Consider the following 23,270-nt stretch of genomic DNA (forward strand, 5'->3'; position numbering starts at 1 on the left):
TAGCTAGAGCATGATGAATCTGTGGAATTCTTTGCCATGGACGGCCGTGGAGTCCAAGCCATTGAGTATATTGAAAGCAGAGGTTGATAGGTTATTGGTTTGTCAGGGCATCAAAGGTTACAGGGAAAAGGCAGGAGAATGGGATTGAGAGGAAAAAATAAATCAGCCATGATGGAATGATGGAGTAGATTCAATGGGATGAGTGGCCTAGTTCTGCTCCTATTTCCGATGGTCTTATGGTGGACATAACTTCCTCATCTCTCTTCAAAACATTGCAAAGGGATCCATTGTCCTAAAGATGGCATCGCCAATTATACCACTGAGCTTTTCAATCTTTAACCTCTAGAGTCTGACTGGACCTCCAAGTACAACAGGCAAGGGTACAAACAACTGAGCCACAGTTGTAATTAATGAAGACCCTTGAGATTACACAGTAATATGTTAGCAATTGTGACAGCTTAGTAAAGTTAGGATGGCATATCAACTCCTGCCTGAGGAGTGACCTGGGTCTGCTCCAATTTGTCTACCATCACAACAAGTCAACAGCAGATGCCCTTTCATTTTCCATCACTCAGCTTTGAACATTTGGACAATGAAGAAGCATTCACCAGGAAGTTCTTCATAGTCTATAGCTCAGCATTCAACACTATCATCCCTTAGAAACTCATCACCAAGCTCCAAGACCCAGAACTCAATAATTCCCTGTGCAAACTGATCTTCTCTTTCATCACTTGCAGACCCCAGGCGGTTTTGGATTGGCAACGACATCTCCATAATCGCCATCAGTTCAGGTCCACCACAAGGCTGTACCCTTAGCACCTGCTCAACTCACTTCAAATCTATGAATGTCGAGCTAAATACAGTATATAAGTTTGCTGACGACACCGCTGTGGTTGGCTGAATCAAAGGTGGTGACAAATTGACACATATAGGAAGGAGACTGAAAATCTGGCAGAATGGTGTCACAACAACAACCTCCCACTCAATATCAGTAAAAGCAAAGAGCTGCTTATCGACTACAGGAGGCAGAAGTCGGAAGTCCACGAGCCAGTCTTCATTAGGCGATTAAAGGTTGAGAAGGTCAGTTACTTTAAATTCTTTGGTGTTATCACAATCAGAGGATTTCTCCTGGGACCATCACAAAGAAGGCACGACAGCACCTCTACTTTCTAGAAGTTTATATAGATTCCGCATGTCACTAAATAATTTTGATAAGCTTCATCCTAACTGCATCACATTGTCAGGGCATCAATGTCCAGGAATGGAAACATCAATGTCCAGGAATGGAAATGTCCACAGAAAATGACAGATATAGCCCAGTCTATCATAAGCAAAGCCATCCCCACCATTGGACACATTTCCAAGAAAGCAGCATCAAGGATGCCAATCATCTAGGCCATGCTCTCTTGTCACTACTACCGTCATCAGAATGTGCAGGAGTCTTAGGTTCCACACCACCAGATTCCGGAACAGTTACCAGCCTACAACCATCAGGCTCCTGAATCAGTGTGGATAACTTCACTCTCCTCAACTCTGACTGATTCCACAACCTACTCACTCTCTTTCAAGGACTCTACAACTCCTGTACCCAGTATTTTTTTTGCTCTATTTGTCTTCTTTTTCACGTTGGTTTATCTGTCTTTGTTTATGTATAGTTTTTGACAAATTCTATTGTATTTCTTTATTTTTCAGAAAATGGCTGCAAGAAACTGGAACTCAAGGTCGTATATGGTGACATATACATACTTCGACAATAAATTTACTTTGACTTTGACCTTGAGCTAATTATTCTTATTTCCCACAATGCAGAAGTAATTGCCCACTGGAGGCAAAGTTCTATCATTTTCGGCAGGAATTAATTTAGATTCAAATAGAGCAATGTTTCCATTGTATTACAGGGAAATGATCTTCAGTAAAAGGATTAGGCACACTTATTTGGAATGGCACAGCAAATCCTTGGCTTATTGGCCTTCTGTATCCATGAGCAGAGAATTCCACAGATCCACTTCCCTCTGGGTGAAGAAACTTCTCATTATCTCTTTTCCGAATGTCCTTGTTTTTAAGATGATCACCCTGATTCTAGATAGTCGAACATCTATCCTATCAAACCCCCTCAGAAACGTGCACATTTGAATGAAGAAATGGACGTTGCTGGCAAGGCCAGTATGAATTGCCCACCTTTTGAAGTGAGCAATAGTTAAGGTTCAATATATTTCTGGGCTGGTGTCGTACGTAGACAACAGATTTCTTCCCCACAGAAGAATCAGCAGGTTGAACAGCATCTGTGGAGGCAAAGAGATAGTTGCCAATCTAGGTTGATACCTCACATCAGGAGAGATGCTCTCAGTCCTAATGCAGGGTCTCAACCCAAAACTCAATCATCTCTTTGCCTCCACAGATGCTGTTCCTCCATGTTCCTCCAGCACTTCATTTTTTGCTTCAATTTCCATCATCTGCTGTCTTTTATGTCTCCTGTAGGATACTTTAGACCACTTTTCTTTATTTCCCTTTACTTACTTTGTGTTCTAAATTTATTTACACACATGAATTTAACTTTTCCATTGGTGTGGAAGGGTTCAATGTCTCAGTATCAATACCAATGGCCTTTGTACATTGCACCACTACATTTAACACTGCCAATGAGATCATTACATTGGGGGCATGCCACGTTGGCACCAATATATGTGGTGACACTTGCGGGCTGGCCTCAGCTCATTCATAGGTTGCTGATGCAAATGACATATTTCACTGTATGTTCTGATGTACATGTGATAAGTCAACAAATCTGAAAATGAGTGAATCTACAAATATAGATACAGACTTTCACCCACACCTCACCAAGCTTCACCAAAAACCGAGACTGAGTTCTGCTCATACCTCTCCTTTCTTGTCTTTCTTTATTCTGGGGCATGCTGTGACAATTAGCTGGTGGCAGCGTTTGTGAACCACACATGTGCACACTGTGAAACAAACAGGAACCAGGGTTAGCAAAGCAAACTGTTCACTCGAAGTGCAAACAAGAGAAAATCTGCAGATACTGGAAATCCGAGCAGCACACACAAAACGCTGGAGGAACTCAGCAGGCCAAGCAGCATCGATGGAAAAAAGTACCGTCGCCGTAAACGTCAACTGTACTTTTTTCTATAGATGCTGCCAGGCCTGCTGAGCTCCTCCAGCGTTTTGTGTGTGCCACTCAAAAAGTAGTCTTCTTTGCAGCTTTATGTTGGGGGAGCATCGGTGCTGGTGATGCAAAAAGACTAAATAAGCTCATCAAAAAGGCTGAATCCATCCTTAGCTACAACCCGGACTCTTCTGAGTTAGTGGTGGAGAGGAGGTCACTAAACAAACTATTATCCATTATGGACAATCAGGCACATCCTCTCCATGATCTCCTGAATAAGTAGCAGAGCACCCTTTCAAACTGACTCATTCAGCTCCATGGTCACAAAGATCATTACAGAAAATTTTGCCTACCAAATGCAATAAGCATATACAACAGTTCATCTCTGTGCGACAAGAGAACATATATCATAGTACAGTAGTCTGTTTTATTATTTTGTACATTATTATTGCAAATTACTGCACATTAGTAAATTATTATTGTGTTTATTATTATTAGTTCAGTCTGCACATTGCTAAGTGTGTTTTTAAATTTTTAAATGTTGTTGCTGTAACAAAAGAATTTCCCACTCGGGATCACTAAAATATTTATTATTATTATTATTATTATTATATACCAAGTGTCCTGTGGGGGCGTGCCTTATTCTGATTGTCGAAAGTTGTTTCTGTTGTGATTGGCTTGTTTAGAAGCTGCAGTGCTTTTCCCATTGGATAGATACCTGATGTCCAGTTTCAAATATCCTGGGTATATAAAATAGTACATGGAAAGGGCCTGCTCTCTTCTTCCTTTGTATAAGGCAAGACCATTGGGAAGGTATGCTCTGTGTGCACTTTTAACTATGTATGTTTGTTGAGTACTCAGCTTTGGAGTGTCTTTAACTTGGGGAACCCTGAATGTTTGGTTGAATTTTTATTGCTTGTAACTAAATAATTAATATACCTATTCGCAGAAAGTGATTTCTGTATCACTTGCCAGAGCCACGAACATGATTGAACAATACACCTTGGAAAAACATTCCCTCCAGTGCATTTTTTTTTTACAGCTGTTTGGACCAACCATTGCTTTGACTAGAATTTTTTTTGCAAGCCCTGAAAACTGTGCAGTGTTTTAAATTAACATTATAATTAAAGAAAATTCCAGCTGTGCGGCAACAAAGGCTATGTGCATGGGGACATTTTAGTTACTGCGCGGCCACACACCCGCACAGCTTAACGGGAACAGTACCAGGGAGTAAAATTCACATATTTTAACAAACTACATCAGTGCCATATATTTTTATATTTTTTATAGTCTTTATTAAACGAAACAATGAAATAGTTGATCTCACTAAATACTCTGTGAAGGTGTGATGTTTTTAAAGAATCATCTCTCAGCTGAGCAATGCAGAATGAGCATGACATGAGTTTATTTGATCCTATCGATATGGCCTTTATGATCACATACAAGTCTACCCTTAAACACCTGAGGAAATACCGTTGGCATTTAGGAATGCAGTTTAGGAATTTAACACGTAAGCAGTTTTAGATGAAAAGAGGAATTAATTTAATTAACACACACAAATGGCTGGTGGAACGCAGCAGGCCAGACAGCATCCATAGGAAGAAGCACGGTCGACGTTTCGGGCCGAGACCCTTCGTCAGGTTAATTAATTGCCTTTTGGTCCAAATGCAATGCAGATGTTTCTTAACTCTTGAGAGATTCTTCACAAGAATTTGTCCCACTCAGCGGGGTTCATTAAGTGGCAGATCCATTTAAAGAATGTTCTTTAGACCGGCTGCTGGAGTGCAGGAATTAGGGAAGCAGCTGGTAAAAATAGACATGAATCCAGATTCCAAATCCACACTAATCTGGCATGGTTCAATTGGGATTAAAACAGGATTAACAGGTTCTCAGATTTTGCAATAAAGCTGAATGGAAGATCTACAGTGATGTAAGATTACACCCGTGTTTTTCCCACTGCATGGCCATGTGTTCCCGGCTGTGCCTGTACACAGTAAGGTGAGATTTAATTCTATCCCATTAACTGTAAATCTTGTCAGTCTCCTGCATCAGGCACATCTGTCCTGACCAGAGAATTCTCCAAGACAATTTTGTGGAATTGCACTTTGGGAGGTCAAATGTAGGAGGAATGTATACAGCACATGGCAGGCCTGTTAAGAGCATTGAGTTTAGGTTGCAAGTCCATAGCGCCCTGAAAGTGACAACATAAGTAGACAGGGTGGTAAGAAGACACATGGCATGTTTGCATTCATTGGTCAGAATGTGGTGTAAAAAAATCAGGAGTCATGTTACAGCTATAAGATTTCAATTACGACACATTTGGAGCATTGTGTGCAATCCTGGTGACCACATTCAAGGAAGGATGAGGAGGCTTTGGAGAGGGTGCAGAAGAGGTTCACCAAAATATTGCCTGAATTAGATTTAAAGATAGTGGGCAAACCTGGACTGTTTTCTCTCATGTGTTGGAGGCTGACAGGGCAACCTCGTAGGTGTACGTAAACGATGAGCACCATGGTAGTCAGAAACTTTTTATAATATAAAATGCTAGAGGTGAGAGGTGGGAAGCTTAAGGAAGATCTATGAAGTTATGCTTTATTTCCACAATGAGTGGTAGGTGCCCGGAACACACTCCCAGGGGACGTGACGGAAATAGATACAACTGCAACGTTTAGTGCGATTTAGACAGGCTGGGCATTGGGCAATTCAGACTGTGTGCAGAGAGATACCCAGTTTAAATAAACATTATAGTCGGCACTGATGTGGTGGACTAGAAAGTCTGTTCCCGTGCTGTACACCTCTGTGTTCTACCTGACTTCTTCCATTTAGGGTCTAAGGTAGCTGAGGCCAATGTGGGGTTTGCAAACTCCACCACAGTTCAGACAAGTAATGCTCTTTCTACGATTTATGTTGGACCTCTCAGTGCCACCCTCTCCGTTCTGAGTGGTCATAGGCCAAGGATTCTCAGTTAGTGGGAATGTTTCAATTTCTCAAGGAAGTGTCAAGGACATCCTTGTGTTATTTCTTCTGTCTACCTACTATGTCCTGAAAAAGGGAGTCCTGATGAAGGGTCCTGGCCCAAAATGTCGGTGTCTTATTCTTCTGCATAAATGGTGCCTGACTGCTGAGTTCCTCCAGTATTTTGCGGTGTTACATTGGATTTCCAGCATCTGCAGAATCTCTTGTGTTTATCATTCACTGTGGTTGTAGCACTGTGTACTGGGGTTGTGGGGCTATGTTTTGAGGTGAGTAGGCTGCATTTCTGAGAACTTCTGTTGCCTGACCAGTGGCAGTTTAGCACGGCTGGCTCATTAGATTAAAAATGATTGATTACCTTGACACTGGTATCCTTGCTTGCCAAAGATTCCCCTGTGGATTAAACAGAAATAGAAATCACTAGCTAGGTTAGGATGACGACCATTTGTCAGCCGATTTCCCCTCAATCCTCCGCTACATGCACACAGCCAGAGTTTTATCGGCATCCAGCTACCTCCTGCCAATCCCCCTGTCAGTCTGTCTGTTCACACATCAATCGTTCTGTATATAAAGAAATAACTCCTGAAGTCTGCTGTCTCTTGCCTGCCACATTGCCTTCACAATATGGAAATTTGGTGATCAGTGGGCAAGGCACCCCACCCCAAACTAAAGTTGCCATTTATAGCTGTCAGAATGCGAAGGAGATCCATTTTATTAAATGAGCTTAATTTTGAAGCGCTCCTTTGTTTAAAGCATTTGCACAGAACTGACTTCTTTTATTATTCAAAGCAAATCAGCAACAAAAAGGGTAGCTTCGGGGGCATTTGATGTCACTCTGGTGGCCCAATCAGCAGAGGGAACAACGCACAGCAAGGAGGTTTCTCGCAGACTGGACGCACTCGTTTAAAAGGAGAGCTTCGCGGGCGTTCGGCGTCATTCCAGTGGTCCAATCAGCAGCGGGAGCAGCATAGAGAGGAGTAAATAAAAGTACAAAGGGACAAGTGGAGTGGAAATTGTTGGGAGTGAGCCAGTGGTGAGAGTGGGAGTATCAGGCTTTGGCTCGGAAAGTCGTTGGCTCTGGGTAAGTTGTTTGGGTAAGTTTCTTTTAAGTTTCCCTTTTACCTTACTGTGTCAAGGGGAAATGGGCATTGTGTGTTCTTCATGCCAGATGTTGTGGAGTCCTGGGAGATCCAGAGTCTCCCAGGGAACTACATCTGCGTGAAGCGCATCCAGCTGCAGCTCCTTGAAGACCGTGTTAGGGATCTGGAGCAGCAGCTGGATGACCTCTGGCTTGTATTGGAGAATGAGGAGATTATCGATCAGAGCTACAGGGAAGTAGTCACCCCTAAATTGCAAGAGGCAGGTAGCTGGGTGACTGACAGGAGAAGGAATGGAATGGTGAACAGACAGTTAGTGCAGAGCACCCCTGTAGCCATTCCCCTCAATAATAAGTACACATTTTGGATACTGTTATGGGGATGATCTCCCAGTGGAACGCCATGGAGACTAGGTTACTGGCACTGAGAATGGGCCCGCAGTGCAGAAGGGAAAGAAGGAGAAGAGATAAGTGGTAGCGATAGGGGACTCAATAGTCAGAGGAAGAGACAGGAGGTTATGTGGACGTGAATGGAACACCCGAAATGCATGTTGCCTCCCAGGTGCCAGGGTCAGGGACGTTTCAGATTACATCCACAGTATTTTGGAGGGGCAGGGAGAGCAGCCAGATGTCTTGGTACATATTGGTACCAATAACATAGGAAAGAAAAGCAAAGAAATCCTGAGAGAGAATTTAGATTAGAGAGCTAGGTAGAAAGCTGAGAAACAGACCTCCAGAGTAGTGATTTCTGGATTGCTACCTGCGCCACCCACCAGTGAGGGTAGAAACAGGATTATTTGGCAGATAAATGCGCGCTGAGAAGTTGGTGCGGGGGGCAGAGCTTCAGGTTCTTGGATCATTGGGATTTCCTCTGGGGGAGGTATGACCTGTACAAAAAGGATGGGTTGCACCTGAACCCAAGGGGGACCAATATTCTCGTGGGCAGGTTTGTTAGAGCTGTTGGGGGGGGGGGGGTTTAAATTAATTTGGCAGAGTGATGAGAACCAAAGTGAAGAGACTCAGGATAGCACAAATGTAAAAAAGCAAAGATAGTGTGCAGTCAGACTGTCAGGAAGGGCAGGCGGATGATAGGACAAAATTGTAGCCAGCAAGATCAGTATTGGGTGCATTAGGGATGCAGAACCAAAAAAGGGTAGCAAATACATTGCATAAAGTGTTATATCTCAATGCATGGAGTAATCTTGTTGCACTTGTACAGATTGTCGGGTATGATGTTGTGACCATCACTGAATCATGGCTGAAGGGTGGTTGTAGTTGGGAGCTTTATACCCAAGGTTACATATTATATTGGAGGGATAGGAAAGTAAGCAGAGGGGGAGGTGTGGCTCTACTGGTAAAGAATGGCATCAAATCATTAGAAAGATGTGACATAGGATCAGAAGATGTTGAATCCTGTGGGTTGAGTTAAGAAACTGCAAGGGTAAAAGGACCCTGATGGCAGCTATATATAGGCCTCCAGACAATAGCTGGGATGTTGACTACAGATTACAACAGAAAATAGAAAAGGTGTGTCAAAAGGGCAATGTTATGATTGTCATGGGAGATTTTAACATGTAGGTAGATTGGGAAAATCAGGCTGGTAATGGATCTCAAGAAACTGAATTTGTTAAATGCCTATGGATGGCTTTTTAAGAGCAGCTTTTTGTTGACCCTAATAGGGGATCGCCTATACTGGATTAGGTGTTGTATACTGAACCAGTGGAGATTAGGGAGCTTAAGGTACCCTTAGGAGGCAGTGATCACACTATGATTGAATTCAACTTGAGATTTGCTAGGGACGTAGTAGTATTTCAGTGGAGTAAAGGAAATTACAGTGGTATGAAGGAGGAGTTGGCCAAAGAAAATTGGAATGAGATGCTGGCAGGGATGACAGCAGAGCATCAATGGCTTGAGTTTCTGAGAAAAATCAGGAAAGTGCAGGATAGATATATTCCAATAACATAAAATAATCAAATGGCAAAATAGTACAACCGTGACTAACAAGGGAAGTCAAAGCTAATGTAAAAGTAAAAGAGATGGCATACAACAAAGCAGAAATTAGCGGGAAGATAGAGTATTAGGAAGCTTTTAAAAACCTACAGAGAGCAACCAAAAGAATCATCAGGAGGGAAAAGATGAAATATAAAAGCAAGCTAGCACACAAAGTGGATAGAAAAAGCTTTATCAAATATATAAAAAATACAAGAGAGATGAGAGTGAATATAGGATCGCTAGAAAATGAGTCCGGAGGAATGATAATGGGAGACAAAGAGATGGCAGATGAACTAAATGAGTACTTTGCATCCGATTTCACTGCGGAAGATGCCAGCAATGTGCCAGATGTTGAAGGATCAGAGAGAAGAGAAGTGAGTGCAGTTGTTATTACAAGTGAGAAGGGGCTCAAGAAGCTTAAAGACCTAAAGGTGCACTATCACCCGGGCTACATAAACTGCACCCTAGGGTTCGGAAAGAGGTAGCGGTAGAGATTGTGGTGGCATTAGTAATGATCTTTCAAAAATCATTGGACTCTGGTATAGTTCTGAAGGAATGGAAAATTGCAGATGTCACTCTTTAAGAAGGGAGGGAGGCAGCAGAAAGGAAATTATAGACCAGTTAGTCTGACCTCAGTGGTTGGAGTCAATTGTTAAGGATGAGGTGATAGAGTACTTGGGTGACACAGGACAAGGTAGGACAAAGTCAACGTGGTTTCCTTTAGGGAAAATCTTGTCTGACGAACCTGTTGGCATTTTTTGAGGAGATTACAAGTAAGATCGATAAAGGGTATGTAGTAGATGTTGTATATTTGTACTTTCAGAAGGCCTTTGACAAGGTGCCACACATGAGGCTGCTTACCAAGTTAAGAGCCTATGATATTACTGGAAAGTTATTAGCATGGTGAGAGAATTGGCTGATTGGTAGCGACAGCAAGTAGAAATAAAAAGATCCTTTTCTGGTTGGCTGCCGGTGAGTACTGGTGTTCAGCAGGGATTGGTGTTGGGACCACTTCTTTTTATGCTGTACGTAAATGATTTAGATGATGGAATAGATGGCTTTGTTGCCAAGTTTGCAGATGATACAAAGATTGGTGGGGGGGTGGGGCAGGTAGTGTTGAGGAAACAGGTAGCCTGTAGAAGGACAAGAGAGTGGCAAATGAAATACAATGTTGGAAAATGTATGATCATGTACATTAGTAGAAGAAGTAAATGTGCAGACTATTTTCTAAATGGGGAGAAAATCCAAAAATCTGAGATGCAAGAAGATTTGGGAGTCCTTTTGCAGAACACCAAAAGGAAGGCAAATGCAATGTCAGTTTTCATTTCAAGAGGTCCAGAACATAAGAGCAGGAATGTGATGATGAGGCTTTATAAGGCTCTGGTGAGGCCTCACCTTGGCATTAGAGAGGGTTCAAAGGAGGTTCACAAGAATGATTCTGCAATGAAAGGGTTATCACATGAGAAACGTTTGATGATTCTGGGTCTGTATTCACCAGAACTTTGAAGGATGAGGGAGGAATCTCATTGAAAGCTTTTGAATGTTGAAAAGCCTTGACAGAGTAGATATGGAAAGGATGTTTCCTATGATGGGAGAGTCTAGGACACGAGGGCACAGCCTCAGGATAGAGGGGTGTCCATTTAAAACCGAGATGCAGAGAAATTTCTTCAGCTAGAGGGTGGTGAATTTGTGGAATTTGTTACCATAGGCAGCTGTTGAGGCCAGGTCATTGGGTGTATTTAAGGTGGAGATTGATTGGTTCTTGCTTGGCCACGGCATCAAAGGTTACCAGAGAGGGACGGGGAGAGGGGATGAGGAGAGGAAAAACGGATCAGATGCGATTCAATGTCAGAGCAGACTCCTTCAGCCAAATGGCCTGATTCTTCTTCTATGTCTTATGGTCTAAATGTGCTTCAATGGCAGGACCCTCCTTGCAACTAAGAGCATATAGTTGTGTTCTGTAATAGAAGATTGATCATTATAGATCATTATAGCACAGTACAGGTCCAACAGCCCACAGTGTTGTACCAACCTTTTAACCAACTCCAATACCAATATATCCTTTCCCTAATGTAACTCTTAATGTTTAGTCAAGTATTTTACCATATAAAACATTTTGTATTGTTCTTTTCTCCAGTTCTTCTTTAAGCAGACATGTTTCACTTGTGGAGTAGGCAGTTAATGCCACCCAGATGCTGAAAATGAATTAAAACAATCTTCTGCATATGCAATTTCTCTCTCTCCTACTTTTAGATATAGTACTCAGGTTGCTTTTTACTGAATTACTGTAGGAAATCTTTCAAAATTTAAATTCACTCATTTTAGTTAATAAATGAGCCATGATTGAATGGCCTAATTCTGCTCCTATGTCTTATGAAAATATAAAAGCAGATTTCCTAAAAAATTTGTTTCCTAAATATTCATTTTAATGTGAAAGAAGCTACCAGGAAAGGTCACAGTTCCTGGTTCCTGGTGCCATTCTTAACATCTAACCAAAAGACATGTGACATCTTCAACACAAGCAGCTTAAACAGGAACTTCCTACCAGATAAATTCCCTGCAGTGAGAGCAGTACGTGGGCTGTCGCAGGTAAGTGGCCATGAACTTATGGTTGTTGACCTGGTGAATCTTTCGCCGCATTGCACCTTGCCGTTTCCTGGAAACCATGCGTTCCTTGAATGCCCTTTCAGATGCATTGTTTTTCACTTGTTCCTCAGGGTCTAAGAAACAGACATTACAAAATAATGATCACTAAAGACCCCAAATCAAGAACAGCGTTTTGGTCAGCAGTGTCCCAATTGCTTGTGTCAAAGAAACAGCCTTTAATCAGATCTGCTGCATTCCCACTGCTGCTGAGTTCAAAGGTCATCCCGCACACCTTGGAAATATTTGCCTCAAAATTGCTCAAACCTGCTACCTCTTCCACCAAAAAGGACAGCTTTTCTTTTGAGTATCTCACCATGCTACCTTGGAATTTGATTGCACCTCCTTCATCTTTGTTGGATCTAAATCCAGCAAACCGTTCACTAAAACACAGTGGGAGAAATTCTATCAAAGGTGAAGCAATTCAAGAAAAGAATGTGGTGGATGTGGGTTTGATTTCAACATTTAAGAGAAATTTGGATAAGTACATGGATAGGAGGGTTATGGAGGGCTATGGTCCAGGTGCGGCTTGATGGAACTAGGCAGAATGGCATGGACTCGATGGGCCGAAGGGCCTGTTTCTGTGTTGTAGTGCTCTATAACTACGACTAAGGAGGCAGCTCAACATCACCACTCAAGGACAATTAGGGATGGGCAATAATATTGGTCTAAGATGCTACTAATGCCTACATCCCAACCAGCAAAAAAAATAGCATTAGGCATTCATTTTCAGATTTATACAAAATTATTCCTTATTCTGCTGACAGTAATAATATGGCATGGCTTAGGCATCTTAATTAATATTGAATGAGCAGTATTTTAAGCACAGGAGCACAAGCCTCAAATTTCTTATAAGGGTCTTCAAATGCCTGAGAGATGCTCAGCTTTCATGGAAAACATCTCACCAAAAAAATTAGTTTGAGAAGACAGAATATCATGTGCACAACTTTCCTAGTCCGACCTAACTAGTCAGGAACATGAAAGAAGTTTTTGTTTATAATATTTCCTTGATTATTGCTGGTTTAAAAGGAGATTTTATACAATTGCTACAGTCTCCCAACCCTCTTGACTGAGGCAGCAGCCTTGCCTTTGTTTTGAGCATGAAATAGGAGCATTCAAGGAAGGAGGCCATTTGGCCCTTTGAACATGATGGCACATCTCAGCATTTCTTTAATTTGGATAGCACTTAGCAGGGAATAACTATCATGGAGATGGGGGTATTCCATCATTCAAGCTGGCTGTTAAATTAATCAATTAAAATTGAAGGAAAACTTTCAACATTATTGTGTGGTATTGCTGTCATACATGGTAACCACAAAACTCTGAAAAGCTTATTAATGGTATAAAGCTAGCTTATGACAAAACCTGAAGTCTCCAAAACAAAATTGAGAAATGCCTCTGAATAAAGGCATATGAAAAAGTCACAGCTACTGAATAAATTAAATCCCCTTACTTTTCCAAGAGAATCAAGGAGTCTGAATTGATATTTGCCCCTCACTTTCCACAATTCCAATAATTTTCTCTGACAACCAAGAATGTCATATATGATCTATTAAAATAAATGAACTAGGATAAGAATGAAGTACATACTTTCAAAAAATACTTTATCAAGGTATGATCACAAGTTTCTAAAGGGAATATGTGCACCCTGTATAAAAACATCTGCCTGCTCTGAATACAGAACTGTGAACCCCTTAGAAGGTTTGCCTTTTTCATACAGTATTTTATTTTTTACTCCTATTCTCTTCCCTCTCTGTTTTTGCTGTTCTTCATCAGTGAGCTGGTAACACAACTTTAAAAATAAAGGTGAACTGACACATTATCAACTGAGATCAAAACTCGCAGTAAATGTTGCAAAAGTTTTAGGTACCACACCAGGTTTCATATCAGTAACCATTTTTATAAAGTTCCACCACTTAATAAAACAGTGATAAATAAGTAAGATTTCTTCCATATCATAACATGTAACTGTGTGTGAAGCAAACAAATTCCAACATGAATCATCCAATTTCTCAATATTTATTGCTTATTATTATTATTTCTTTTGCATTTGTACAGATGGTTCCCTTTTGCACATTTGTTGATTGCCTATCCTGTTGAAAATGGTCTTTCACTGATTCTATTCTATTCCTTGGATTTATTGTGCATGTCCACAAGACAATGAATCACAGGGTTGTATATCGTGACATTTGATAAGAGATTTACTTTCAACTTTGAACATTAACCAAATTCAAACCTGGGACATCAGACTATAAATGCCCACAAACTAGGATATTCCATTTAAGATTAAAATGTTGCACAGAGAAGCAATATTACCAAGCTAATAAAATACTAAATACCACAAAATTAATTTAAAAATACAAATATTGCATGTCAGAATGCATGAGAAAATTATCAGGATAACAAAAGCCTGACTATTTCCTCGGAAAAACAAATGCTGCAACTCAGGATCAGTCAAGCAAAAATACTCCAGGACGTCCTACTCCATTTCCCTTATATAATACCTATTACTCCAAAAGATTGCGGCCTGCAGGTTCATTTACTTCTTAGATGCCATCCTACTGGAACTATCTGGCCATTAACAGATGCCAAGTGCATCCATTAGAAACAAGTGCTGGAGATGCCCAAAGTTTAGGCAGCATTTGTGGAGAAAGGAACAGAGTTAACATTTCAGTTTTATCCAGCAACTTGTGCTTTTTTAAATTACGTAAGAGTTCCAACAATTGTGCTATTTTGAGACCATGAGACATTGGAGTAAAATAAGGTTATTCTGTTCATCAAGATGCTCCAGCATTCCATCATCGTTTATTTATTATCCCTCTCAAGCCTACCCTCTTGCATTCTCCCCACAACCTTTGACACGCTGACTTATCAAGAATCTTTCAAGCTCCACTTTAAATATACTCAATGACTTGGCCTCCACAGCCGTCTGTGGCATTGAATCCCATAGATTCACTCCCCTCTGGCTGAAGAAATTCCTCCTCTCCTCTGTTATGTGGACTGCCCTTTCTATTGACGCTATGTCCTCTTGTCCAACACCCACCCCCTATACGAAACATCCTCCCCTCATCCACTCCATCCAGACATTTCAATATTTGATAGGCTTCAACGAGATTCCCCTTCATTCTTCTAAACTTCAGTGAGTACAGGCCCAGATATGTTAACCCTTTCATTCTTGGTTTCATTCTTGTGAACCTCCTCTGGACCCTCTCCCATCTCAGCACATCTTTTCTTAGATAAGGAGCCATACACTGCTCAAAAGCGTGGTCTAACCAATGCCTCATAAAGCCTCAGTATTACATCTTGCTTTTACATTCTAATCCTCTCGAAACTAATGCTAACTTTGCATTTGCCTTCCTTACCACCAACCTGCAAGTTAACCTTTAGGGAATCCTGCACATGGACCCCAAAGTCCATTTGCACCTCTGGTGGTTGAATTTTATCCCTGTTTGGAAAATAGTCTATGCCTTTACTCCTTCTACAAAAATGCACAACCATACACGCAGAATCAAATCTAATATCACTGGCATATGTTGTGAAATTTGTTAACTTTGCAGCAGCAGTGCAATGCAATACTGAAAAATATAGAAAAAAACTAAATTACAGTAAATATTATATATATAGTAGTTAAGTTAAAATAAGTAGGTACAACAAGACACATTTTAAAAAGTATTGAGGTAGTGTTCATGGGTTCAATATCCATTTAGAAATTAGATGGCAGAGTAAAAGAGGTTGTTCCTGAATCACTGAGTGTGTACCTTCAGGGTCCTGTATCTCCTTCCCGATGTAACAACGTGAAGGGGGCATGTTCTGGGTGTCCTTAATGATGGACGCTGCCTTCCTGAGGCACTGCTCCTTGAAGATATCTTGGATACTGTGGAGGCTAGTACCCATGATGGAGCTGACTAACTTTATAACTTTCTGCAACTTACTTTGATCCTATGCAGTAGCCACCCCACCACCCCCCATACCAGACAGCGATGTAGCCATCAGAATGCTCTTCATGGTACATCTATAGAAGTTTTTGGGTGTTTTAGGTGACAAACCAAATCTCCTCTAACTCCTAATGAGATATAGCCACTGTCTTGCCTTCTTTATAGCTGCATTAATATGTCGTGACCAGGTTAGCTCCTCGGGGATGTTGACAGCTAGGAACTTGTAATTGCTCACCTTCTCTAATTGTGATCCCTCTATGAGGATTGGTTTGTGTCCCCTCATTTTACCCTTCCTGAAGTCCACAATCAGCTCTTTGGTCTTACTATCATTGAATGCAAAGGTGTTGCTCTGATACCACTCCACTAGCTGGTATACTTCGCTCCTGTACGCCCTCTCATCATCATCTGAGACTCTGCCAACAATAGTTGTATCATCAGCAAACTTATAGATGGCTACGCCTAGCCACACATTCATGGGTGTAGAGAGTAAAGTACTGGGCTAAGCACACATCCCTGTGGTGTGCCAGAGTTGATTGTCAATGAGGTGGAGATGTTATTTCCAATCCGCACAGGTTGTGGTATTCCGATTAGAAAGTTGAGGATCCAGTTGCAAAGGGAGGCACAGAGGCCCAAGTTCTATAGCTTTTTGATCACATTTGTAGAGATAATGGTGTTAAATGCTGAGCTATTGTCAATAAACGGCATCCTAACATAGTATTTGTATTGTCCAGGTGAACCAAGGTCAGGTGGAGAGCCATTGAGATTGCATCTGCCGAAGACTATTGTGACGATGGGCAACTTCCAGTGGGTCCAGATCCTTACTGAGACAGGAGTTGATTCTAGCCATGACCAATCTCTCAAAGCATTTCATCACTGTAGATGTGAGTGCTACTGGACGATAGTAATTAAGCCAGCTCACACGGCTCTGCTTGGGCACTAGTGTAATTGTTGCCCTTGTGAAGCAGGTGGGAACTTATGACCATAGCAATGAGAGATTGAAAAAAATCTTTGAATACACCCACTAGTTGGTTGGCAGTAGTTTTCAGACCATACTCTCCTTACACTATATTCCATCTACCACTTACTAGCCCATTCTTATTCATCTGTCTAAGCCCTCCTGCAGACTCCCTGCTTCCTCAACACTACCTGCCCCTCCACCTCTCTTTGTATCATCTGCATACATGGTCACAAAGCCATCAATTCCTTCACCCAAATCATTGACATGAATTGTGAAAAGAAATGGTCCCAACACTGACCTCTGCAGAACACCACAAGTCACTGGCAGCCAAACAGAAAAGGTTCCCTTTATTCTCATTCTCTGCCTCCTGCTATTCAGCCCATCTTCCACCAATGCTAGTAACTTTCCTGTAATACCATGGGCTCTTATTTTGTTAAGCAGCCTCGTGTGCGGTACCTTGTCAACGGCCTTCTGAAAATCCAAGTAAACAATATCCACTGACTCTCCTTTGTCTATCCTGCTTGTTATTTCCTCAAAGAATTCCAACAGGTTTCCCCTTAAGGGAACCATGCTGACTTTGACTCATTTTATCATGTAGCTCCAAGTACCCCGAAACTTCATCCTTAATAATGCACTCCAACAGCTTTCCAGCCACTGAAGTCAAGATAACAGGCCTATAAATTCCTTTCCTCCTTAAAGAGTAGAGTGACATTTGCAATTTTCCATTCCCCCGGAACCATTCTAGAATCTAGTGACTCCTGAAAAGTCATCATTAATGCCTGCACAGTCTTTTTTAGCTACTGCTTTCAGATCCTTGGTGTGTAGTCCATCTGGTTCAGATGACTTATCTGCCTTCAGACCATTCAGCTTCCCAAGCACTTTCTCCACAATAATAGCAACGACATTCACTTCTGGCCCCTGACCCTCTTGAATTTTTGGCATACTGCTAGTGACTTACACAGTGAAGACTAGTCCGCCATTTCTTTGTCCCCCATTATTACCCATTCAGTGTCATTCTCCAGTGGTCTAATATCCACTCTTGCCTCTTATACTCGTTATATGTTTGAGAAAACTTCTTGTATCCTCCTTTACTTTATAGGCTAACACTACCTTCCTATTTCATCTTTTCTCTCTTTATTTTTTTCAGTTGCTCTGTTGCTTTTTTAAAAGCTTCCCAATCCGCTAACTTTCCACTGCTTTTTGCTATATCAAATGTTTTCTCTTTTCCTTTTATGCTGTCCTTGTCAGCCACAGTTGCCTCATCCTCCATTATCTATCCTGCACTTTCCGAATTGCCTGCGGAAGCTCCTGCCATTGTTGTTCTGCTGTCAGCCCTGCTAGTGTCCTCTTCCCATCAACTTTGGCCAGCTCATCTCCTATGGCTCTGTAATTCCCTTTCCTCTACTCTAATACTGATACATCTGATTTTATGTTCTCCCTCCCAATCTGCAGGAGACAGCGATCCCATTACCTTAAGCTCCCTAATCAAATCCGGTTCATTACACAACACCCAATCCAGAATTGCCTTTCCCCTAGTGGGCTCAAACACAAGCTGCTCTAAAAAGCCACCTCTTGGGCATTCTACAAATTCTGTCTCTTGGGACCCAGCACCAACCTGATTTTCCCAATTTACCTGCACATTGAAATCCTACATGAATCCATAACACTGCCCTTATTATGTGCCTTTTTGTCTCCCATTGTAATTTGTATTCAACATCCAGGCTACTATTTAGAGGCCTGTATAAGACCTCCATCAGGGTCTTTTCACCCTTGCAGTTTCATAACTCTACCCACAGGCACTCTGCATCTTCTGATCCAAAATCACCTCTTTCTAAGGATTTGATGTCAGGTTTTTTTAAATCAACAGAGCCACGTCACCCCCTCTACCTATCTGCCTGTCCTTTCAAAACAACGTGTATCCTTGGATGTTAAGCTCCCAACTATGATCTTCTTTCAGCTACGACTTAAGATCATCTACTTTATTCTGTGTCACCCTTTTCGATTTTGTTCCCATGTTATACTTCAGCTCATTGCACTGACTGAAATTTTGCTCTGTCATCTGCCTGTCCTTCCTGACAGTCTCATTATACACTGCCTCCACATGTATACCCACAGCTTCATTCTCAGCCCTACCCATCACCAACTGCCAGATTGGTTTAATCCCTCCCCAACAGCTCTAGCGAACCTGCCCGCGAGAATATTGGCCCCCCCTTGGGTTCAGATTTAACCCATCCTTTTTGTACAGTCATACCTTCCCAAATGACTCAGAAATATGAAACCCTGCCCCCTGCACCAATTCCTCACCAATGCATTCATCTGCCAGGTCATCCTATTCTTACCCTTACAGACAACAATCCAGAAATTCCTACCCTGAAGTTCCTGCTTTTCAGGTTTCTACCTACCTCCCTGTATTCTCTCTTCAGAACCTCCTCCCTACCTATTTTGCTTTTGAACTGTGTGGTGCCTAGTTAGTATTCTAACAAAGTCAGCTGTGGTAGCTTTTCACAGATAGTTCTTCGACATTGACAGTACAAGATACTTCCTGCTGCACTTGAATCTGATAGCAGCCAGGTGATTCTGATAACAGTGACCTTGAGGAGTTAAGGATCAAACAATTTGCCCAAAATGCACTGTACTTTCCCTCTTCTGATCACTTTTTCAAACTTAGTGCCTGCATAATGTTACGGGACAGTTTAAACTGGCAAAGAGTTTTTGAGCTCGGGAGGAAGTTGTTAGAATGAAGATGGTAAACACATAGCATTCATGTTTTGAATAAATACTCGGTGACAACGACACCCTAAAATGTGTCATCTCCACACAAAGGCCATTCGAGTCATAGCAGTCCATCTATGGACCAGCAATTTATTTTTAATCTTTAAAAGCAGAATATGAAATCTGTGAAATACAAAGTAGTTCAGTCAGCATCTGCTGAAAGAGAAGTTAGCATTTTTGGTCAGATAAATTCTAAAAAAAATCCTCCAAAAATCATTTCTTTTTCCTTTAAAGATGCTGACAGACTTTCTGGGTAACACAAAAATCTCTCTGAATTCATTTTTGATGCTCACCAAATGCAAAACAACGTAAGACTGAAGGAAACCCATTTCCCCAGATAATTTTACCTTAGTTAGGGATATAAGTGATGCAGTGATACGCTAACATGCATCACAAATTTTGAAATTAACTCTTAGCTTCCAAGGAAGAAAAATATTTCTGCAAATGCATTTGGGACCCACTGTGGGGCACCAGTGTACTTTTCCTAAACAGTAAGAGCTGCAACAGAGAAGGCCAACTGGAAGTACAAAGGAATTCCCCAGTACAGAGAAACTTTAACACATCTTTCAGTGGAGCATTGAGCATGTCCATGAGTTCTAACACTAAGTCACTGCACATCGATATTTATTGTATCTTTCTCTTTTGCTGTCACTCTTTTGTATTTGCTTTCCTTGATGCTTTTACAAACAGCATGATTGCTAACCAAGTTTTCTGAGCAAACACTGAACTCTTTACCCTTCAGTTTGACCAACTTGCATGACTTGTGGTGAAAAACATGCACAGCGTGAGGGCTGAAACGATGAGCACTCACTCAAGGCGCAGTCTGGCAACTGCTAAATCATTTAAACGTCAATGAGTTAGATACAAAACATAGCAATTAAAGAGATAGGCAGCAGTTTATGGAGAGAACAGCAGTGGTTTCAATATGGAAAAAAAGACTGTCACACCTAGTTTCATATTACCTTCTGATTTTGGGAAGCATTTTTGAAGGAGTGTGTGTGTGTGTGTGTGTGTGTGTGTGTGTGTGTGTGTTTGTGTGTCTGCTGTGTGATTGTGTGTGTGTGGTGTGTGTTGTGTGTGTTTGTTTGTGTGTGTATGTTTGTGTGTCTGGTGTGTGTGTGTGTGTGTGTGTGTGTGTGTGTGTGTGTGTGTGTGTGTATGATCACAAGTGCTGATCACAATTTTGTAATGAGATTTCAAACCATTTTCAGCTTTGAATCAGTGCTCCATATCTATTTGTTCCCTAATTTTCAATCTACTGCACCTTCAGGATTTCGCCCAATATCCCCCTCTGGCAACTTGAATCCAGTTTTTCTTGTCTTTCCTCATAGTTCAATCCTTGGACACTGCAAGTAAATATTGTTGCTCTCACTAATTTAAAGACACCATTCTCATCTCTGAATCAGGTTATTGGAGGTTTAAGTTTCAGCACACGGCATCAGCATGTAATCCAAGGAAATTCTTCAGGGCAGTTATGAAATTCATCAAGTTAATTTTCTTGGGGCTGAATTTAATTATTCACTCCCTCATTCCCAGAATATGTGGATATTGCTGTTCATGTCAACATTTAATGAAAGTAAACAAAAGGCAGATGCTGGAAATCTGAGGTCAAAGCAAAGAATGCTATAATCAAGGTTCAAGTTTCAAGTTTATTAGTCATGTGCATATTGAAACATACAGTGGAATGCACTGTTTGTGTTAACAACCAACACACCTGAGGGTGTGCTGATGGCAGCCTGCAAGTTTTGCCACAGACTCCAGCGCCAACACAGCATGCCCACAATGCTCGGCAGAACAATACAGAACAGAACAGGTTGATAGATTCATTATTGGTCAGGGCGGGGAGGGGGAGGCGAGTAGGAGATTGGGGAAAAATGGATCATGGCAGAGCAGACTCGATGGACCAATGGCCTAATTTTGCTCCTATATCTTCTGGTCTAACAGGCAACAAAAACAACAACAGTAAAAACAGGCCCCATTTCCTCCTTCACACCCATGCACATAGGCAGGCCTTTAATCCCAGGACAGACTGCTGTGCCCAGTGAGTGCAAGAAACCTTCATTGGGCAAGGATCCTTAGTGGATCAAAAAAAATGCTGAATGTTTCAAGCCTAGGTGTAGTAATCTATAAACTGAGAGGCCAGAGTGGGAATAGCATAATGAATTAAAATGGCAGGTAATAGAAAGCTCATGTCACACCACAGGCACAGGATAAATGCGATGAGTATCTTCTAAAGAAATCCACCACAGGAATTCACCAGTATTTCCATGTTTGTGGTATGATTTGGATGGAAAAAATATAAATGGACTAATTAGTAAATTTTCAGATGACACAAAAATTGACTTTTGTGTTAATTCCAGGGGACTGACAACAGCTGCAAAATGAAGATCATGGGAATTGATTGCTTTGTTCAAGATGGATACTGTTTGGCATTTAGATGGAGCAGGAGATGCCGCTATCTGTCAGCTCAAACTGTCATGTTATACCGATCTTACTGTGAGCTGGCACAAATGGAGTTGTGAATGATGCTGATCACTGTCAGCAAACTTGTGAAAGGAGCTCAATAGAGATGCAATTGGAAATGCCTGGGCTGAAGGCATGACGATAAGTGACTTGGAAATGGGATGACTGGTCTCCCAACAGCCACCCTGTATTTGACTTCTATTGACCTTAAGTTCTTCAGGGGTCCCTTGCACCACATTCGGTCAAAAGTTCCTATGATGTCAAGCACAGCTTCCCTTCTCTCTGCTCTTGCAGTCTGGGGCTGCAAGGTTCTGCTGACAACCAAATAATCATTTGGTGAAGTGGTATCATTTAATGGCTCCATTGATCACGCAGTTAAAATTAAAGAACACTAACTGGCCAAGTTGCAGTTACCTGCTTATCTGAGCTAGCTGTTACCTTGCTGAATAAATGCCAGTGTCAATGTTTTACTTGGCTTGGTGAAACAGTAAGTTCTAGTGTACAGGATTTCAGTATATAGAATAAAATTGTTGTGAATTGTTGTGCATTTCATATGGAGTGGGATAGCAGCATACTAGCTTCTCTACAAGTGGGGGCCTTAGCAGAAGAGCAAGCAAAAGGTATTTCAATTGAAGACATTTAGAATCAATTGAGCCTTGTTTCTTACATTTAAAAACAGGATCAACAATGTTTGAGGGTGAACATTTTCACTGAGCCACCTTTTCTTGGTCATTTCAGCTCACACTGTTACTCTATCCCATTTGTAAGTAAACTGAATATACAAAAACTGAGGCATCCTGTGCACCCAGTGCTGCATAATTACTGATACTAATATAGCCACACCACATTTACACTGCAACAGATACATGCTTTTACAAGCAAAACCACAAAAATCTTACAGAGTAAACTGAATTTGTATAGATATTTAAATATTACAGACTCACTGCAATAACTACTTTACTTTCCTGATTATCAAGGAAATTATTTGCCGCTATCTTAGGTTTCAAGATGAGTTTTCTCTCAACAATTTAACTTCGATTCATTCAGTGAATCACGTTCCCACTAGGAGTAGTTTATTTTTGAAATAATCTGCCCAGACTGGAGTTGCATTCCACATGGAAATGACAGTATTTGAGGAAGTGCTGCCAAGTACATGTTAATTCAAAGGGTTTTAAGTGTAAATTTTGATCAGATCATTGCTTTGAAGACCTACGGAATGGACAATGGAACAGGTGACAAAAGGCAGAGGCTACAAGGAAAATGGCAGGTCAGACTGGTAAGTGGTAAAGAAAAAAACTGAAGCATTCGCAACCATGT

General features: G+C 41.3%; 1 protein-coding gene across 2 annotated transcripts in view; it reads right to left on the reverse strand.

The window, feature by feature from the left end:
- The window catches only part of prkcha (protein kinase C, eta, a), a 255,443-nt gene that overhangs the window by 111,039 nt on the left and 121,134 nt on the right, over positions 1-23,270 (reverse strand). For both annotated transcript variants that reach the window (XM_063046465.1, XM_063046475.1), the window contains exons 3-5: positions 11,728-11,902; positions 6,453-6,487; positions 2,878-2,960 (exon numbers count right to left, since the gene is read on the reverse strand). In XM_063046465.1, coding sequence (XP_062902535.1) covers positions 2,878-2,960; positions 6,453-6,487; positions 11,728-11,902 — 293 coding nt within the window. The remainder of the gene's footprint in view (positions 1-2,877; positions 2,961-6,452; positions 6,488-11,727; positions 11,903-23,270) is intronic.

This window comes from Mobula hypostoma, chromosome 1 (assembly GCF_963921235.1).
Source record: "Mobula hypostoma chromosome 1, sMobHyp1.1, whole genome shotgun sequence".
Taxonomy (NCBI): Eukaryota; Metazoa; Chordata; class Chondrichthyes; order Myliobatiformes; family Myliobatidae; genus Mobula; species Mobula hypostoma.